This window comes from Trematomus bernacchii, unplaced genomic scaffold (genome assembly GCF_902827165.1).
Source record: "Trematomus bernacchii unplaced genomic scaffold, fTreBer1.1, whole genome shotgun sequence".
Classification (NCBI taxonomy): Eukaryota; Metazoa; Chordata; class Actinopteri; order Perciformes; family Nototheniidae; genus Trematomus; species Trematomus bernacchii.
Genome location: NW_022988058.1, coordinates 825,860 through 842,425, shown reverse-complemented (window position 1 = coordinate 842,425; position 16,566 = coordinate 825,860). Strand labels below are relative to the sequence as shown.

Here is a 16,566-nt window from a genome sequence, read left to right as displayed (position 1 = left end):
AGTAAGATTGATTTCAGTAGCCACTTGTCTGGAAATACCGAAGACTAGAAACGGTTTTGAAAACTTTTGTTACGTAGTGATCATCTTCTCAATAAAACATCTTTGATAATGTCTTCTGACGTGTTGAAGTGAGGAAAATAAAATGGGTTCATTTTCCAACTTTTTGTCTGAGTCATCAGTATCAAGTGTTTCTCACATATCCTCCACTCTGTGTAAACCAGCTGTCTATAACTTATCGGTTAGTAGCCAGCAGGGCTCGTTGCAAAAGCCTGCAGTTTTTAATCTATCGGTTAATAAACTGCAGAGTTCGCTAACTAAGCCAGCTGCCACCAATCTGTTGATTAGTAGACAGCAGGGCTCGCTGCAGAAGCCTGCTGGTTTTAACCTACCTAAACCGCAGAGCTCGCGGCATTCCTCTGTCCGAGATACGCCTCCTACACACGGTCATAATAAACCCATGAGCGCCGTTATAACGCCTCATGTGAACAGCACTGCATCCACCTCCACTCATCCCCTGAGCGTGTACGCCTCATGATGAGAGCCGGAGTGAAACGCAGCGTGTGGAGGCTCCCTCACAGCCCTTTCGCTCCGGGCCCACCTTGGGTTGCCTCACGGGCAGCGGCGGCGAGGGCTCTGACGTGGCTCGTCGCCATGACGACCACAACACATCTCGAGCATGTGCGCCCGCTCTCAGAGTATTTCTCAGAGTGGCAGCGCGTGTGTCTGATGGACAGATGGATGAGCAGGCTGATCAGCAGAGGGTACACCCTGCAGTCCGCCTCTCCCCCCCAACAGTTCAATGGGATACAGGAAACACTCCTGTCATCCCAGGAACAGTGTCTTGCGCTCCAGGCAGAGCTGCGGGAACTCCTGTTGAAAGAGGCTATTTCCAGGGTTCCTCAAGGGGAAGAAAATCAGGGGTATTACTCCCGCTATTTTCTTGTCCCGAAAAAGACAGGGGGAATGAGACCCATCCTCGATCTGTCAGTTTTCAACAAGGCAATAATGAAAAGGCCTTTTCACATGCTGACGATCAGACAGGTGCTGGAGTGTGTTCACCAGGGGGACTGGTTCACATCGATAGACCTGAAGGATGCTTACTTCCACATAGCCATCATCCCAAAACACAGGAAATTCCTGCGTTTCTCATTCCAGGGAATATCGTACCAGTACAACCGTCTGCCGTTCGGTTATTCCCTGGCTCCTCGCACTTTTTCAAAGTGTGTAGAGACGGCGCTGCAGCCGCTACACAGAGGAGGGATGAGAGTACTATTTTACCTGGACGACCTGCTATTGCTAGCTCGATCCAGAGAGGAAGTTGCTTTACAGACGGTACAGCTCGTATCACATCTGTCAAAGCTGGGTTTCGTAATAAACTGGAAGAAGAGCTGCCCTCTTCCCTCCCAGAGTATTATTTAACTGGGTGTGGAATTGAACTCAGCCCGCATGAGAGCGCGACTCTCACAGCAGAGAGTGGAGGCACTGACAGCTCTTCTCCGACGCGTCACACCTCGCAGCGTGGTGACAGCCCTCTCCGTGATGCAGCTGCTTGGCATGATGGCAGCTGGTCACGTGGTGATTCCCCTGGGTCTCCTTCACATGAGGAGACTCCAGAGGTGGTTTATTCGCCTGCGCATCGACCCCGTGCGACAGAAGAGGCGCATGGTGGCCATCCCTCCTTCCGTGGGTTCAGACTTAACCTATTGGAAAAGTCCCCACGTCCTGTCAGCGGGTGTGCCCCTGGGCAGAGTTACGTCACACATCTCGGTGTTCACAGACGCATCTCTCTCAGGGTGGGGAGAAACGTGTATGTCGCAGGCAGTGGGGGGACAGTGGCCGGCTCACATGTCCCTCCACATAAACGTGCTGGAATTGCTCTCCATACGGAGAGTAATCCAGCATTTTGCCCCGTTGCTGCTGAATCAGCATGTGTTGATTCGCACAGACAACAAAGCCGCGGCAGCCTACACTGTAAAAACTGTTGCTTTGGTAAAACTTAAAAAATATGTGTCAAGCGATTCCAAGCAATTTTAAGAGTTTAGTCAACTTTTGCAATTTTTGAGTTGGTGAAATGTACTTTTTTTAGTTTTCCTCTACTCAAGAATGTGTTACTTTGCTAAAACTTAAAAAATATGTGTCAAGCGATTCCAAGCAATTTTAAGAGTTTAGTCAACTTTTGCAATTTTTGAGTTGGTGAAATGTACTTTTTTTAGTTTTCCTCTACTCAAGAATGTGTTACTTTGCTAAAACTTAAAAAATATGTGTCAAGCGATTCCAAGCAATTATAGGAGTTGGGTAAACTCACTAATGTGATTTTTTCTGCATATGAAAAGATGAGATGAGCCTACAATTAAAAGCCCAGATATTAAGTGTAACCAATGCAAATAACAATCTGCTAAGAACCACACGAGAATAAAGTAAATTATAAAACACAATTGAGTTGCCGGAACCTATATACGACAAACTCTTCCTGATTTCAATCCAACCCTTTAAATATTTGATAGCATTGAAACATTGCAGATTAAACAAATAAATTAAAAAAGGGAACGTTATGGACATGTTAATACATTTTATTAAAATGTGATTATTTCAAAACAGTTGTCATAAAAGAGTAACAAGTTTGTTTAAAAGCACAACACATTAACATACATGGAGACACATGGTTATTACTTGATGGTTATAACTGCATCTGGCTCTTGGGCAACGTATCACTTCATGCTGTGCATCACGAGCCTGTTGCACTTCGACCTCTGCTGTTCCCTGTAAATACAAATAAAACACTAAATTGAGTACAAATCAGGACACACCATGTGTTTTCCTCAAAACAAAAATCAAATCCGTCTTGAAAACATAACGAGCCAGTTTACATTAGCTGTTAACAGACAAGGTTCAAGGTTCAAGGTTCTTTATTGTCAATCTGACATAGCTACAGAGTAATTATGCAGTTGAAAATCTTATGTCACAGGCTTCTCCAACAATGCAACATAATAACATAACATAATAACAATAAGAGCAAGAGCAATACAAAAATAATAATAGTTATAAAAATGAAATAAAGTTATGATGTGGAATAGTGCAGTATGAGTCTATATACAAGTTATTGGAATGATATATATATATTAGGTATTAGATACATACTACTGAGTAGCAGTTGAATGTTTGATGTTGTTTCAACAGTTCAATTGTTTAACAGTCTCACTGCCCGCGGGAAGAAACTGTCTCCGAATCTTCTTGTCCTTGCCCGGATGCTGCGGTAACGTCTGCCAGACGGCAACAGAAAGAACAGTTTGTGGCTGGGGTGATGGGGGTCTTTGATAATCCGTAGTGATTTCTTCCTGAGCCGCTGGGAGTAAAGGTCCTCCATGGATGGCAGCTCCGTCCTGGTGATGTGCTGTGCAGTTTTCACCACCCTCTGTAAAGCCTTACGATCGAGGTCGGTGCAGCTGCCGTACCAGGCCGTCATGCTGCCAGTGAGGATACTCTCTATCGTGCACCTGTAGAAGTTGCAGAGTATCCTGGAATCCATTTTGAACCTCCTCAGCCTGCGGAGGAAGAAGAGCCGCTGTCGAGCTTTCTTGGTGATGGTGGTGGTGTGAAGAGACCATGTCAGGTCCTCAGTGATGTGGACCCCAAGGAACCTGAAGCTTTTGACTCTCTCCACCGTAGTCCCATTGATGGCGATGGGGGCGTGTCCCTCTCCCTGCTGCTTCCTGTAATCCACAATCAGCTCCTTTGTTTTGCTGATGTTGAGATGGAGGTTGTTCTCCTGGCACCAAGATGTCAGGTTTTCGACCTCCTCTCTGTATGCCGTCTCGTCATCGTCTATGATCTGGCCGATGACGGTCGTGTCATCAGCAAACTTCACGATGGTGTTGGAGCTGTGTGTGGCCACGCAGTCGTGGGTGAACAGGGAGTAGAGGAGAGGGCTGAGCACGCAGCCTTGAGGGGCACCGGTGTTAAGAATCAGGGTGGAGGATGTGATGTTTCCCACCCGCACTGCCTGGGGTCTGCCCGTCAGGAAGTTCAGGATCCAGTCGCAGAGGGCGCTGTTGAGCCCGAGGTCTCTGAGCTTGATGGCCAGCTTGGAGGGCACAATGGTGTTGAATGCTGAACTGTAGTCAATGAACAGCATTCTCACATATGTGTTCCTGTTCTTCGGGTCCAGGTGTGAGAGGGCAGTGTGGAGGGTGAGGGCTATGGCGTCGTCTGTGGACCTGTTTGCTCTGTAGGCAAACTGCAGGGGGTCCAGAGATTCAGGGAGGGAGGAGGTGATGAATAATTTGACTAACCGCTCAAAGCACTTCATTATGATGGAGGTGAGTGCTACTGGGCGGTAGTCGTTGGGGCAGGTGATGATTGTCTTTTTGGGGACAGGAATGATGGTGGAGTGTTTAAGACATGTGGGGACTACAGACTGCAGCAGGGACCTGTTGAAGATGTCTGTGAACACCTCTGCCAGCTGAACTGCACACACCCTGAGAACACGGCCAGGGATGCCATCAGGTCCAGGAGCCTTGTGTGGGTTAACCCTTTTAAAGGATTTACACACATCTGCCCTATTTAAAACAAAAGGGCAGTGTAGCTCCTGGTCCCTCTGTACCTCCACAGCCTGGCTGCTCTCAAAGCGTGCAAAAAAAACTATTTAGCTCATCTGGGAGAGATGCGCACGCAGACACTCCCGCAGCACCCCCCGCTGCTCCTTTGTAGTCAGTCATTGTCCTTAGTCCCGCCCACATATTCCTAGTGTTACAGCCTTTGAAGTCAGATTCCACCTTCTCTTTGTACTGTCTCTTTGCATTTTTTATTGCTCTCCGGAGATCATACCTAGACTTCCTGTACTCCTCCAAATCTCCCGCTGTGTGCGCGAGAGTGCGCGCTTTCAGTTTGCCGCGCACCTCACCGTTTACCCAGGGCTTTTGATTTGGGAATGTCCGTACAGAAACCTTCGGTACCACGTCATCGATGCATTTCCCAATGTAGCAGATGACAGTGTCCGTGTGTGTGTTGATGTTATTGTCCTCAAACACACTCCAATCCGTAGATGCAAAGCAATCCTGCAGTGCTGAATCTGACTCCTCGCTCCATCATTGTACTGTCCTTGTTATCGGTCTGTCCCTTTTAAGTTTCTGCTTGTACGCAGGCAACAACAGTAGTGAGATATGGTCTGATTTGCCGAAGGGAGGGCGAGGGAGAGCCTTATATCCATTCCGGAAAGGGGAATAAACATGGTCCAGTATGTTTCCCCCGCGCGTCGGGAAGTTGATGTGTTGGTAATATTTTGGCAAAACCTTCTTCATGTTGGCGGTGTTGAAATCTCCGGCCACAACGAATGCCGCATCTGGCCGTGAAGTCTCGGTTTTATCAATAAACCCAAACAGCTGATCGAGTGCCGTGTTGTTGTCGGCGAGTGGCTGCGGCGGGATATACACTGCTGTTATCACAACAGATGTGAATTCCCTCGGCAGATGGAAGGCCCGACATGAGATCATGAGGTGCTCTAGCTGTGCGGAACAGTCCGATGAAATAATCTTCACATCTGAGCACCAGTTGTTGTTAGTCATTACACACACACCGCCTCCCTTACTTTTCCCCGAGTTTGCAGTCCGGTCCTGACGAAAAATAGAGAATCCGTCAGGGACAATAGCGGAGTCCGGGATAGCGGGGTTGAGCCAAGTCTCAGTGAGAATTAACACGTTACAGTTCTTAATGTCCCGTTGAAAAGCAATCCGGCTTCTGAGTTCATCTAGCTTATTTTCAATGGATTGAACATTAGCCAGAAGAATACTCGGAAGAGGGGGCCGATTCTCACGTTTTCTTAGTCTGACCAGCAACCCGGCCCGGCATCCTCGCTTTGTCTTCTTCTTGCGTCTCTCAGGTAGAACAGCAACAGGTAGCCATGGTGAATCTCCATTGTCTGTCGGAGGGTTAATATTGTCCACGAAGTTTCGCAATTGGAGAAGTTCCTCTCTGCTATATTGTATGGCAGAGTAGGTGCGGTCGGCTAGCATGTTGCGAACCATGTTAAAAGTAAAACGGCAAAAGTAAAAGAAATATGTACAAAATACGAAAATGGGCAAAGTTGGAGAGGAGCACGAAGACGATGCGGCCATCTTCACCGGCGCATCAACGGATCAGACGGTAACAGAGGTGCTATTCACATGCATTACAAGGGGTTTAAGCCATCAAAAAAAGGCTGGTTTGCAAGAAAATGAACCAAATAGTCATGATATTGATATAGTTCATAAAATGTCCAACTACTTCTTTTTAACCCCACCTCATGCTCAGAGATGTATATAAAGTGGCACATGGGTCCTAGAATAAAAAGAACAGACGATTATTTCAACTTTTATCTTGATAAGTGAGAGCGCAGGCCAGTCTACATGAATGCAGGGCAAGGCACGTTTCTGTCCAAAGGTTCCATGATGGAGTCGATAATGTTTTAAAATATCACTTTGAGTGGTGACACTAGTGCTGCATAGTTTACATCTCCATCCCATCTGTGATTCAAAAAATAGAAATGGGTACGTTTACCTGATGCTCATTATATTAGTATGTAAACATAACACGTCTTGAATTAACCTCTGAAACAACAACTCTGACACACTCAAGGGCTTACCTAATGTGAACCTGAAGTCCATAGCAGGAGGCAAAATGTCTTCAAGAGGAGGTGTGTTTTCTGGTGAGGCAAATGAAAGAACAAAATAGTTACATGATGACAATGTAACAATCATTTCAGTAGAATTCATTAAAACATATTTAATTCAATTAATGGAATCAAACATTAAAACACAATTACCATTTAAAACGGTATTGTATTTATATACATTTATAAGGATGGCATTGTTAGATACCAGTACAATTCCATGATTCTCTACACAGCAGATCCTAATTACTTCAATATACACTCCTTTATCTCGTTTGCATACTGTCTAATATCTACTTTATGTTGTAGTAAAACATCTCCTTAATAAAACTGTATTTATTGATATTTCTCGCTAAAGACTGCATTTTACTGGACTACATTGAACACATCTTGCTGACGTTATACATGCCTCCTCGCCCAATACACACTTTTACTGAATTGCGCCTGAATGCACCTTAACTGAAATCACCTCCGTCACTTTCTACTGAGAGCTAACGTTAACTCTCCTGCAGATTCCAACATGGATAGCGTTGCAAAAGCATGAAAAATATAGTTTGCACTTAATTTTGTATAATAACAACTCGATGCTGTAACTGCAGACTATGAGTTTAAATTGGGTACACTAAGATTGTTGAAAGATAATTCATTGCTCACAGTAAAACAAACGGCGAAATACATATAGAGGAATTAATATCAAATAGGCGCATTAGTAACTTACTCTTACATAACCGCTGGGTTATAAAGTAGTAGGGAATAGTTTTAACGGAGGTATTTTACCGCACAACATGCACGGCAGGAGAGCCTCTGAGCCCCGCGGCCGCATCACGGTGCCCGGGCCAACGCTTAGAGCGGCATAGGGGAACAGTTTGCGGAGTTGATTCTTAATACATACTCTTAACTTAACCACTTTTAACAGAATTGCGTCGGTAAGCACTTGATGCAAACTTTGCCCAACAACTTTGCGTGAAGAAATAGACTACATGAGCATGACAGGGCTGAGTCTAACTTTAACAGCAGTAATGGCGCTGGCATGCATTAAAATGTCGATGTTTCGTTCAAAACAGTGAATACAAGAAAAGTAAATAACACTTTCTAGTTAAAAAGCAGTAATTAATAACTCAGGTGGCATGCTTACTTGTTTTACGATGGTTTGAGGAGGATCCAACGCAAACACGTGTCCAACTGCTGAAGAACCGCTGCAAAGAGGAACAGGAAGTCTCACACTTTTTTGATTATTATTCAAAATTATTATTCTCGTTTGAGGGCGTGGCATGACCGTGGCGTTGAAAAAAGCATTTTTATTACGTTTTCCAAAACGTCTTTTTAAAGAAAGTTCAGAAAATGTGATATTAATTTACAAATTAATGAGTTCTTAAAACATGTTCTCATTGTTGCTTACGTGTTACTTATTTAAACGCACATTGAAAAAAAACTAATTTAGCGCAAGTAAATTACATAAAAAAATTGAGTTTTGTTGACTTCACCATCGGAACAGTTTTTACAGTGTACATCAATCGCCAGGGCGGAGTACGCTCAGCACAGCTTCTGAACACAGACAGGCCGCTGTTGATCTGGGCGCGCGCACACTTGCTCTCCATCAGAGCAATGTATGTTCCCGGCGAACTGAACAAAGGGGCAGACCTCATGTCCAGAGGAGGTCCTCGCCAGGGGGACTGGAGCCTCCATCCCGAGCTGGTCTCCCAGGTATGGAGCCGGTTCGGGAGAGCAGAGGTGGATCTGTTCGCCGCACGCGGGAACGCGCAATGCGCCCTCTGGTTCTCCCTGAAAGCGCAGGACCACCCCCTCCTGGGTGTTACGCGCACTAAGCAAAGCCCCATTTGAACCTTTAGATCAGGTTCCCCTTAAACTGTTATCAGCCAAAGTAGTACTACTTTTGGCTCTAACAACAGCAAAAAGGGTGAGTGATTTGTCTGCTCTCTCTGTGGCTCCGTCATGCCTCCGGATCCAAGGAGATGGCAGTTCAGCTGTTTTACGGCCTAACCCGGCTTTTATGCCAAAGGTCATCACAAGCTCTTTTAGTTCAAGAGTGATCACCCTGGATGGCTTCTTTCCCCCTCCTCACAGGTCGGAGGAAGAAGCCACGTCTCATCTCCTCTGTCCTGTGCGCAACAGGAATGTCAGTGGAAGACATTTGCACTGCTGCATCTTGGTCTTCCCCCTGTTCATTTATTCAATTTTATTTGAGGGATGTCTCCCATTCCTCTCTGACACACCCTGTGCTGAGTGTGCTGTCAGAGTGAGTGACGTCAGGGATCCAGCTGTGCGCCTCTCTCCTGCCTCTCGGCACACGAGGAGCGGCCCTTTTTCCCTCTTATGAGAGGGATGTTTCCTTTTTTCCTCTGACACATTTTGTACGGAGTGTCTTGTCAGAGTGAGTGATGTCAGGGATCCAGCTGTGTGCTCTCCTGCCTGTCTGCACGCAGAGAGCTCACCTTGTTCCCCCTCTTTTTGTCGCTGGGCAAAGTGTGACCTTCGTCTCTACTTTCTCACAGCGGCAGGTATGTATTATTCCCAGCCTTCGTCCCCTCATGGTAAATATTCATGTTATCCTATATTCCAGGGACTGTGATGCGCCATTCGCATGGCGCAATAGGCATGGGTTATTATCTGAGCAGGTGTGTCTGTGCTTCTAGTACCGGGCGGACCCAGTGGGGCGCAGACCACATCTTGCTTCGCCCTTAACCCAATAGCGATAGCCTTAGAGGGCGAAGCCATATACGAAATAGAACTGAAGTTACCTACTGTAACTCCAGTTTCTATGAGTATTGGCGTAGCCCTCTAAGTTCTGGGCCCCACTGGCTCCACGAATAGCTGAAGAAAAGTTGTTTTGTGTGGGAGCAGATTGTCGGGCCTCCTTCCTATTTATACCGGAAGGGAGCCCGAGGGTGGGGCCCACCTTGCGGGCGGGCGTGGACTACAAGTGTTTCAGTGCTGCGCGGGTGCGCAGGGGGATTACCCAATAGCGATAGCCTTAGAGGGCTACGCCAATACTCATAGAAGCTGGAGTTACAGTAGGTAACTTCAGTTCAGCTTTCAGAACAAAGTAACAAAAAACAAAAATGACATTCATTTTTTTAAATGTGTAGTAATAGATTTACTTTTTTTCTTCTCAAGAGAGTACCAGAATGTGTATTTTATGTTAGTATTTCAAAAAATCTCCTGGGGGAGAATCCCCCCAGACCCCCCTGCAGGGGTTGGGTTTTCAGCATGTCAACTCTTTCACCTGTGGGGAAATTGTAGGATTGGCTCCAGGTCGCCCTTTTTATTTACTACAAGACAAATGTGCCTTTTTATTTCATACAGTTCAATTTGGATTGAGACAGGGAAATAATCTAAACCTCACGCGTGGCGTTTCACTGTCAAGGGGGGCGATATAGCGTGTATGTAATTACATTGCAAATACTGACTTGAGCCCCACCACTATATGGGTTAGCCCTACCATAGATTACCCAACAAAAATACTCTGGAGCCGCCACTGGACCAGGGTGCGAACAAGGATGGCGGTTAATGCTACGTATATGGAAATAAGCAGACCGAATGACATAACTTATGAGAAATTTGAAGGAAAGTGTGCTGTCGAGGATGACACCCAGACTCTTAACCTGAGGGGAGGGGGAGACTGAGGAGTTGGAAATGGAGAAACTGTCAGGTTTGGTTAGGGTGGATTTGGTGCCAATGAGGAGAAACTCGGTCTTATCACTGTCATGAGGAGGTCGTTAATGATTTTCACCAGAGCTGTTTCTGTGCTGTGAAGGGGACGGAAACCAGATTGAAATTGTTCGTAGAGGTTATTGTCCGACAAATGGGCAGGGTCCTTGGATGCATTTGTTTTTTTGGGGTCTGCACCAGGTTTCTTAAAGATCTCCTATCATGCTATTTTTAGGCATATATTATTGGTATCAGATATATAAATATCATGCATTTTAGACATTCCTCATATCCCTCTTTCAGCCCTGTTAGAGAATGGCTGATTCTCTGCTGGCCCCGCCCCCTTTTGAGCACCACCCACACTGTGAGTTCTGTGACTAAATGCTGTCGTGATTAAACGCTATATCATGTTCCAAACCACTTCAAGGATTATTTCTGAAACAGTATGGAGCTCAAATGCTTCTTTTCTTGCGGGTTTACTACAAGGTGAGTTCCTTTTTTTATTTCTTGCTTTTTTACACATACTTTCTCCAGTAAAAAAAAAATATTTAATCGCGATTAATCGCATGATGTCCATAGTTAATCGCGATTAATCGCAAATTAATCGCACATTTTTTATCTGTTCTAAATGTACCTTAGAGGAATATTTTTCAAGTTTGTAATACTCTTATCATGAGCGGACAAATATGCTTTATGCAAATGTTTGTTTATTATCATTGGAACAATGACAAATATTCTCCTGAATATTCTCAACACAACAACCTCTGAACAATGACAAATATTCTCCTGAATATTTTCAATACAACAGCCTGGAACCTCTCTCTCTCTCTCTTACACTCTCTCCCAACCCTGTCTACTTCTTTGCACTGAGCCAGTTGCTCAAACAGACAAGCCTGTTTACAGTTGTCGGCGAAATGCCGCTCCTCTGTCTTCATCTTCAGTCAAAGTATGAGACTGTGGGTCAAAATAATAATGCGATCCGAATTATCTAACGCAGCCCCTCGTCCTCCACAATGTTAAGCTGTAGCCACCCATTTAGCTATCGCTGTTGTTGTCCAGGCGTCTCCCCGGCAAACTTTCAAGCGTGGTCTGCCGGCAGTCAGCATCAGCTGTGTGCTTGGCTTGTTGTTTAAAACACCTTTTTTTGTATCCATATCTCTCGCTAGAATCTCCCACCATCCAACTAACAACAACAACGTCAAGCCTTTTGGTCTCATTTTCATGAAACTACGGGGCTGCTGAGGACAAATACACATGCATTAATCGCACGTTAAAATAATTAGTGGCGTTAAAAAATGTGTCTGTCAACTTGACAGCCCCAGATATTACGTCATATCGGACGCACATCTGGATCAACTCTGTTGTTCCCCCGTTTTTAGAGATTTGGGTACGGAGGAAAAGAGACACTTTGTGAGTTCCCTGGCACACCGGGGACACATATTTATGTATAATGTATTATAATGTATAATGTATGTATTATAATGTATAATGTATTTATGTATTGGGCCGGTTTTGGCACAGTGGGTTAGAGTGAACATCAGTTCGAAACCCGCCTCGGCCGCCACTGCGTCAGGCCGTTGTGTCCTTGGGCTAGACACTTCACCCTAATTTGCTCCTGTGGGTATTGTCCACAGTAATAACTGTTACATGTCTAATATGTGTGATATGTCATGCAAAGCGCTTTGAGCACCTGGAAAAGCGCTCTAATGAAAATGTAATGAATTATTATTATAAAAGACATCAAAAAGTGCATTTTGCATGATAGGACACCTTTAATGGGCCAATCCCTACTATAGTTGCCACTGTCTACTGTACACCTAAGCCAAATAATGATTTCATAAATGCATTTGCTGCTTTCCTCACACATCTCTGCACACTCTCCCCTAACATAATATTTCTGGGAGATTTTTATGAAATGTGGATATTATGAACAATGCAAAAAAAAAACGCAAGAGAAAAAGCATTTGAGCTCCATACTTTTTCAGATATAATCCTTGATGTGGTTTGGAACATGATATGGCATTTAATCACGGCAGCATTTAGCTGTATTTGCCAGAGCTCAAAGTGTGTGCCTGCGTGCTCCAAAGGGGGCGGGGCCAGCAGCTACTGACCCAGAATCACTTCTCTAACGGCCCCTACACACGGCGGCGTGCTTTGAAGCTTCAACGCTTCTGCCCATTCACTTTGAATGGGGTGACGTCACGCTTTGCTCGCGTTGCTCGCTTCAACGGAAGCGTCAGCCAATCGAATCATATGCCAGTACAAGCTCTAGCCAATCAAACAGCATGCTTGTGTGTCCGGGGCGGGAGATTCATGTGATTGGCTGTTGGTCGAGCGTCAGACACGCCCGCTGGCAAGCTTCAACGCACGCCGGCGTGTGTAAGCTCCGTAACAGGGCTGAAATAGAGGGATATGAGGGATGTCTAAAATGCATGATCTGTTTGGTATTTTGAGCAAAACACATCATAGACATTTTTTTATATATTTTTATATATCTGAGACCCATAATATATGCCTGAAAATAGCATGATAGGAGATCTTTAAGTTGTAAGGCAAGCGATTCAAATGAGCGGTGCACAGAAACAGACGAGACTTTAGATTCTTGCGGTAAATCAGCAAGAGACCTCCCCTCTCCCGGTGGCAAGTGGTTGACAGACAAACCCAGGAGGAGTAGATTCATTCAACTGTGAAAAGTCATTAGGTTTTTGCCACGTTTCAGCCAAACAGAGAAAGTCAGACTTACGTCAGGAGATCTTGGAGAAAAGGACCCTTGCTCGTAAGAGAACGAATGTTGAATAATCCAAAGTTGACATCAGTGTGGTCGTGTTGTTGTTTAGTTCTAACGTTAGCGGACCTGGCCTAAAAAACATTAACATATTTTAGACCACTTAAAGGTCCCATGAGATGGCCATTTCTAGTGATCATAATTCCATTTTTGAGGTCTACTAGAATAGATTTACATTGTTCAATGTTCCAAAATCACATTGGTTTCTCATACAGCATCTCTGTATAGTATGTGTATTCACTCTCTGTCCTAAACGGCTTGTGTGAGCTGGATTACTGGTGTCGTTTCCTGGTTGCTACGTGGGGTCTGCGGGACAGCGAGACACCTCGTTACAGGGTGTACTTTTTGAGGGTTTGTGACTTTGCAGACCGTTTACACGCATAAAAAGCTACATAACACACAAGGTGACGGGTAATAACCAGAAAAGCATGTAATGGGACCTTTAAATACACACAACCAGGAATCTTATATGCGGTTATCCAGATGTTCGACGCTTCATTTATTTAGATTACTCATTTATCCACATGCAAATAGGAAAAATAAATGAGCAACTTGACTTCTGTTTACTACATAGTGATATAAAAACAACCATCCCACTGTAAACACTGTCCTAGAGTAAATACTGTGCATTAAAAAATACTTTGTATGTCCTTACAGCTGCATACAGTCACAATATATTGTGTAATAATATATCATTTCTAAAGTGTTTATATACCACATATATTCTGATATATAGAAAATAGTAAATTGGTATTTTTGATGGAGTGTTACTTTTATATTTACACATACAAGGCAAAGCACAACAATTGAATTGGGTTAAATTGTGAGCTTTTTGGGTATTCAGGATGTTTATTAGTAATAATAATCTCTTTTGCTCTGCTATTTTGCTCAGACGATCCTGACGCCACCAGACTGAGAGCAAGAAACCTTAAAATGGGTTTCTACAATTTCACAATGAAGGCACAGACGTCAGTTGGAGAATGTGGCGCTGCATTCATTACTGCCACCATGAACTCACCGAGTATGTCTTTCTCCCTTTCAGCTTACAATTTCTCTTTGTAAACAAATCCGTATTCTTGACTAAAACTATGGAAACACTACACAGTCATGTATTTGTTTCTTAATTTGAATGACCTGTTCCTTATCTGTGCTGTTTGTTTGAACTCACCAGCTGAAAACTTAATAGGCGCAGTCCTTATTCCCCTCGTCACTGTTTTTGGTCTCCTTTCCCTCACAACTATGCTTTGCTTCAGACACTGGACATGGTAAGTCAAACTATCAACTCTTCTGTGCAATTGGCTCAATTGTTGCTTCTGATGGTTACATAAAAAAAAACGTGTGACTTATTGCCATGCATTCTTACATTCCACAGTATTAAACAGAAGGTCTATCCTCCAATCCCAAAGCCGGTGTTGACATCAGTGGTAGGTCCTTACAACCATGTCTTAAAGGGGCACGTTATGCATAGTTTATTCGCCCTGAAGAGTATTACTCAAACCGAGAACACTGTTATTTCATGTATATAATATAGTGGCTCGGCAAGGAGGTTACTAAAGTCTAATTGAGCTTGAGACATTAAAAGGGTGAAAATTGTGATCATTTTAAAAAGGCAGGAATGCTTCAATAACAGATGACATGAATGGAATGGGATTTAGTGTTTTTGGATCTTGGCTTGTGCTAGGACCCTTGTCAAAAATATATGCATTGATTTTTACAAATATGATCGATTTAACCACTTCAGCCCAAGACTGAAATATATCTTTAAAAATGTTGGCTCGAATGCCTTGCTACTTTTGTGATTTCTTAACTTTTGCATTATCACTAATAACATGTTCCACTTTTCAAATACTTTGGTTTATGATCGGATACCTGCAAAACTATAAAAGTAAGATCACAAAGCTAGCAAATGTTAGCATGGCACATAAGATGCAAACATTTTTAAATATGTTAGCATTATTAATTGTTAACATTTTGAAAAGATGTACAGTTCACTTAAAGCTGGCATTGCCTCAAAGTGCACAGCTTTGCAGATTTTCTAGCATGGCTGTACACTCTTAATCTTAGTGGGTCTCTTCTGAGTCCCCTTTATGGAAGTGCAACACTAAATTGGGGGCATACACCTTTTAGATTTAGTTTAAGTTAGAAGTTTAGTCTCCCTACTTCGCTGCATCATTGTTTCAGAGGTTATCCACCTTTTTGCACTCCAAGCTACCACCCACTTTTAAATTAATGTACATTTTTCTCCCCAAGGGTGAACATGGATGTCATCTCCTTTACATGGATCAGTGTCATCACAGTGACGTAGATATTGTGGATGTTCTGGAGCTAGTGTGTAGTGAAGAAACACCAATTAACGGTTCTGTCCGCCAGGAGAACATATTATTTGTTGTTTCCCAAACTCCAAAGGGTTACTACAACCAGCCGCAGAAAAAGTGCCCCCCAGATCCCCTGACCGCAACAACTACAGAACTCCCATCTTTGAAAGGATTACCATCTTCTCCATTTGGAAGTGTATTTTCTAACCCATCCTACAACCTGATAATGAAGCCTGGTGATCAGCAGTCCAGGTCATTTCCTGAGCTTCAGGAAGGAAACAGTTTAGACAGAAGCATCGATGGATACCAGCCTCAGGGTCTCACAGAAACCTTCAATATAAACCCGACAGAAGAGGATCCGGGGAGTCCTATGTCCTGTGTATTTACTTATGTTGTGTTACCACAGTCACTTTCAAAATAGCTGGTTCATGCGCAGCCTTTATAAGTTGCAAAACAGAAAAACATATATATAGTGAAACACTTTGTGACAGAGACATTGTCACTATTTGCGTATGACACATGGTAAAAGGCACACTCAGTACAACACATTCAAACACACAGTCATTGTGGCGAGTGCATGCACTACAATTACTTGACCAACACACTCTCACTCCATAAACGTCCAGGAGCGACGCTTGGTCAGGGTCCCGAGGCGTGCAGTTGGGACGCTCCTAGGCTCCTTCAGCTTCATAAACAGACGCAAATAGCTTTCAACTGATTGCAATGTATTCCCATCTGCAGTGGGATTTGACGCTCATGGAAGCACGGCATTCGTTTGTGTCGGAGGCTGTTAAAGGCAATGTGAGCGTCCATTCCCATTGGATAACGGAGAATTGTACACCCGGAAGTAAGTATTCCCCTTACTGTCGATTGATTTGACAATGATATCTCCACTACTCATCAACTCAAAAACACCAGATTATCCTTGTTAATTAAACGACATTGATAGGTTTTAGTGTGTGTACAATGCTTTTGTCACGTTTTCTCCTTCAATTCTGAGAAACAAGTAGTTTTCTATGAGTTTTGGATGGCCGAAGACATTACATTACCCACAATCCTCTGTAGCAACCATAGACTGTATAAAATAATTAAATAATACATTATTCCGAGTGTGCTTGCTTAACACATAACGGCATTGTAATACACGTTTCGGC

The 16,566-nt window shown here is 43.9% G+C and overlaps 1 protein-coding gene across 2 annotated transcripts in view; it reads left to right on the top strand.

Moving 5' to 3' along the window:
- LOC117474461 (leukemia inhibitory factor receptor-like) overlaps positions 1 to 16,080 on the top strand; it is a 77,845-nt gene extending 61,765 nt beyond the window's left edge. For both annotated transcript variants that reach the window (XM_034120259.1, XM_034120258.1), the window contains exons 15-18: positions 13,990 to 14,118; positions 14,269 to 14,362; positions 14,470 to 14,521; positions 15,348 to 16,080. In XM_034120259.1, the coding sequence (XP_033976150.1) occupies positions 13,990 to 14,118; positions 14,269 to 14,362; positions 14,470 to 14,521; positions 15,348 to 15,833 (761 nt within the window). In that variant the 3' untranslated portion in view covers positions 15,834 to 16,080. The remainder of the gene's footprint in view (positions 1 to 13,989; positions 14,119 to 14,268; positions 14,363 to 14,469; positions 14,522 to 15,347) is intronic.
- Positions 16,081 to 16,566: the final 486 nt, after the last annotated feature.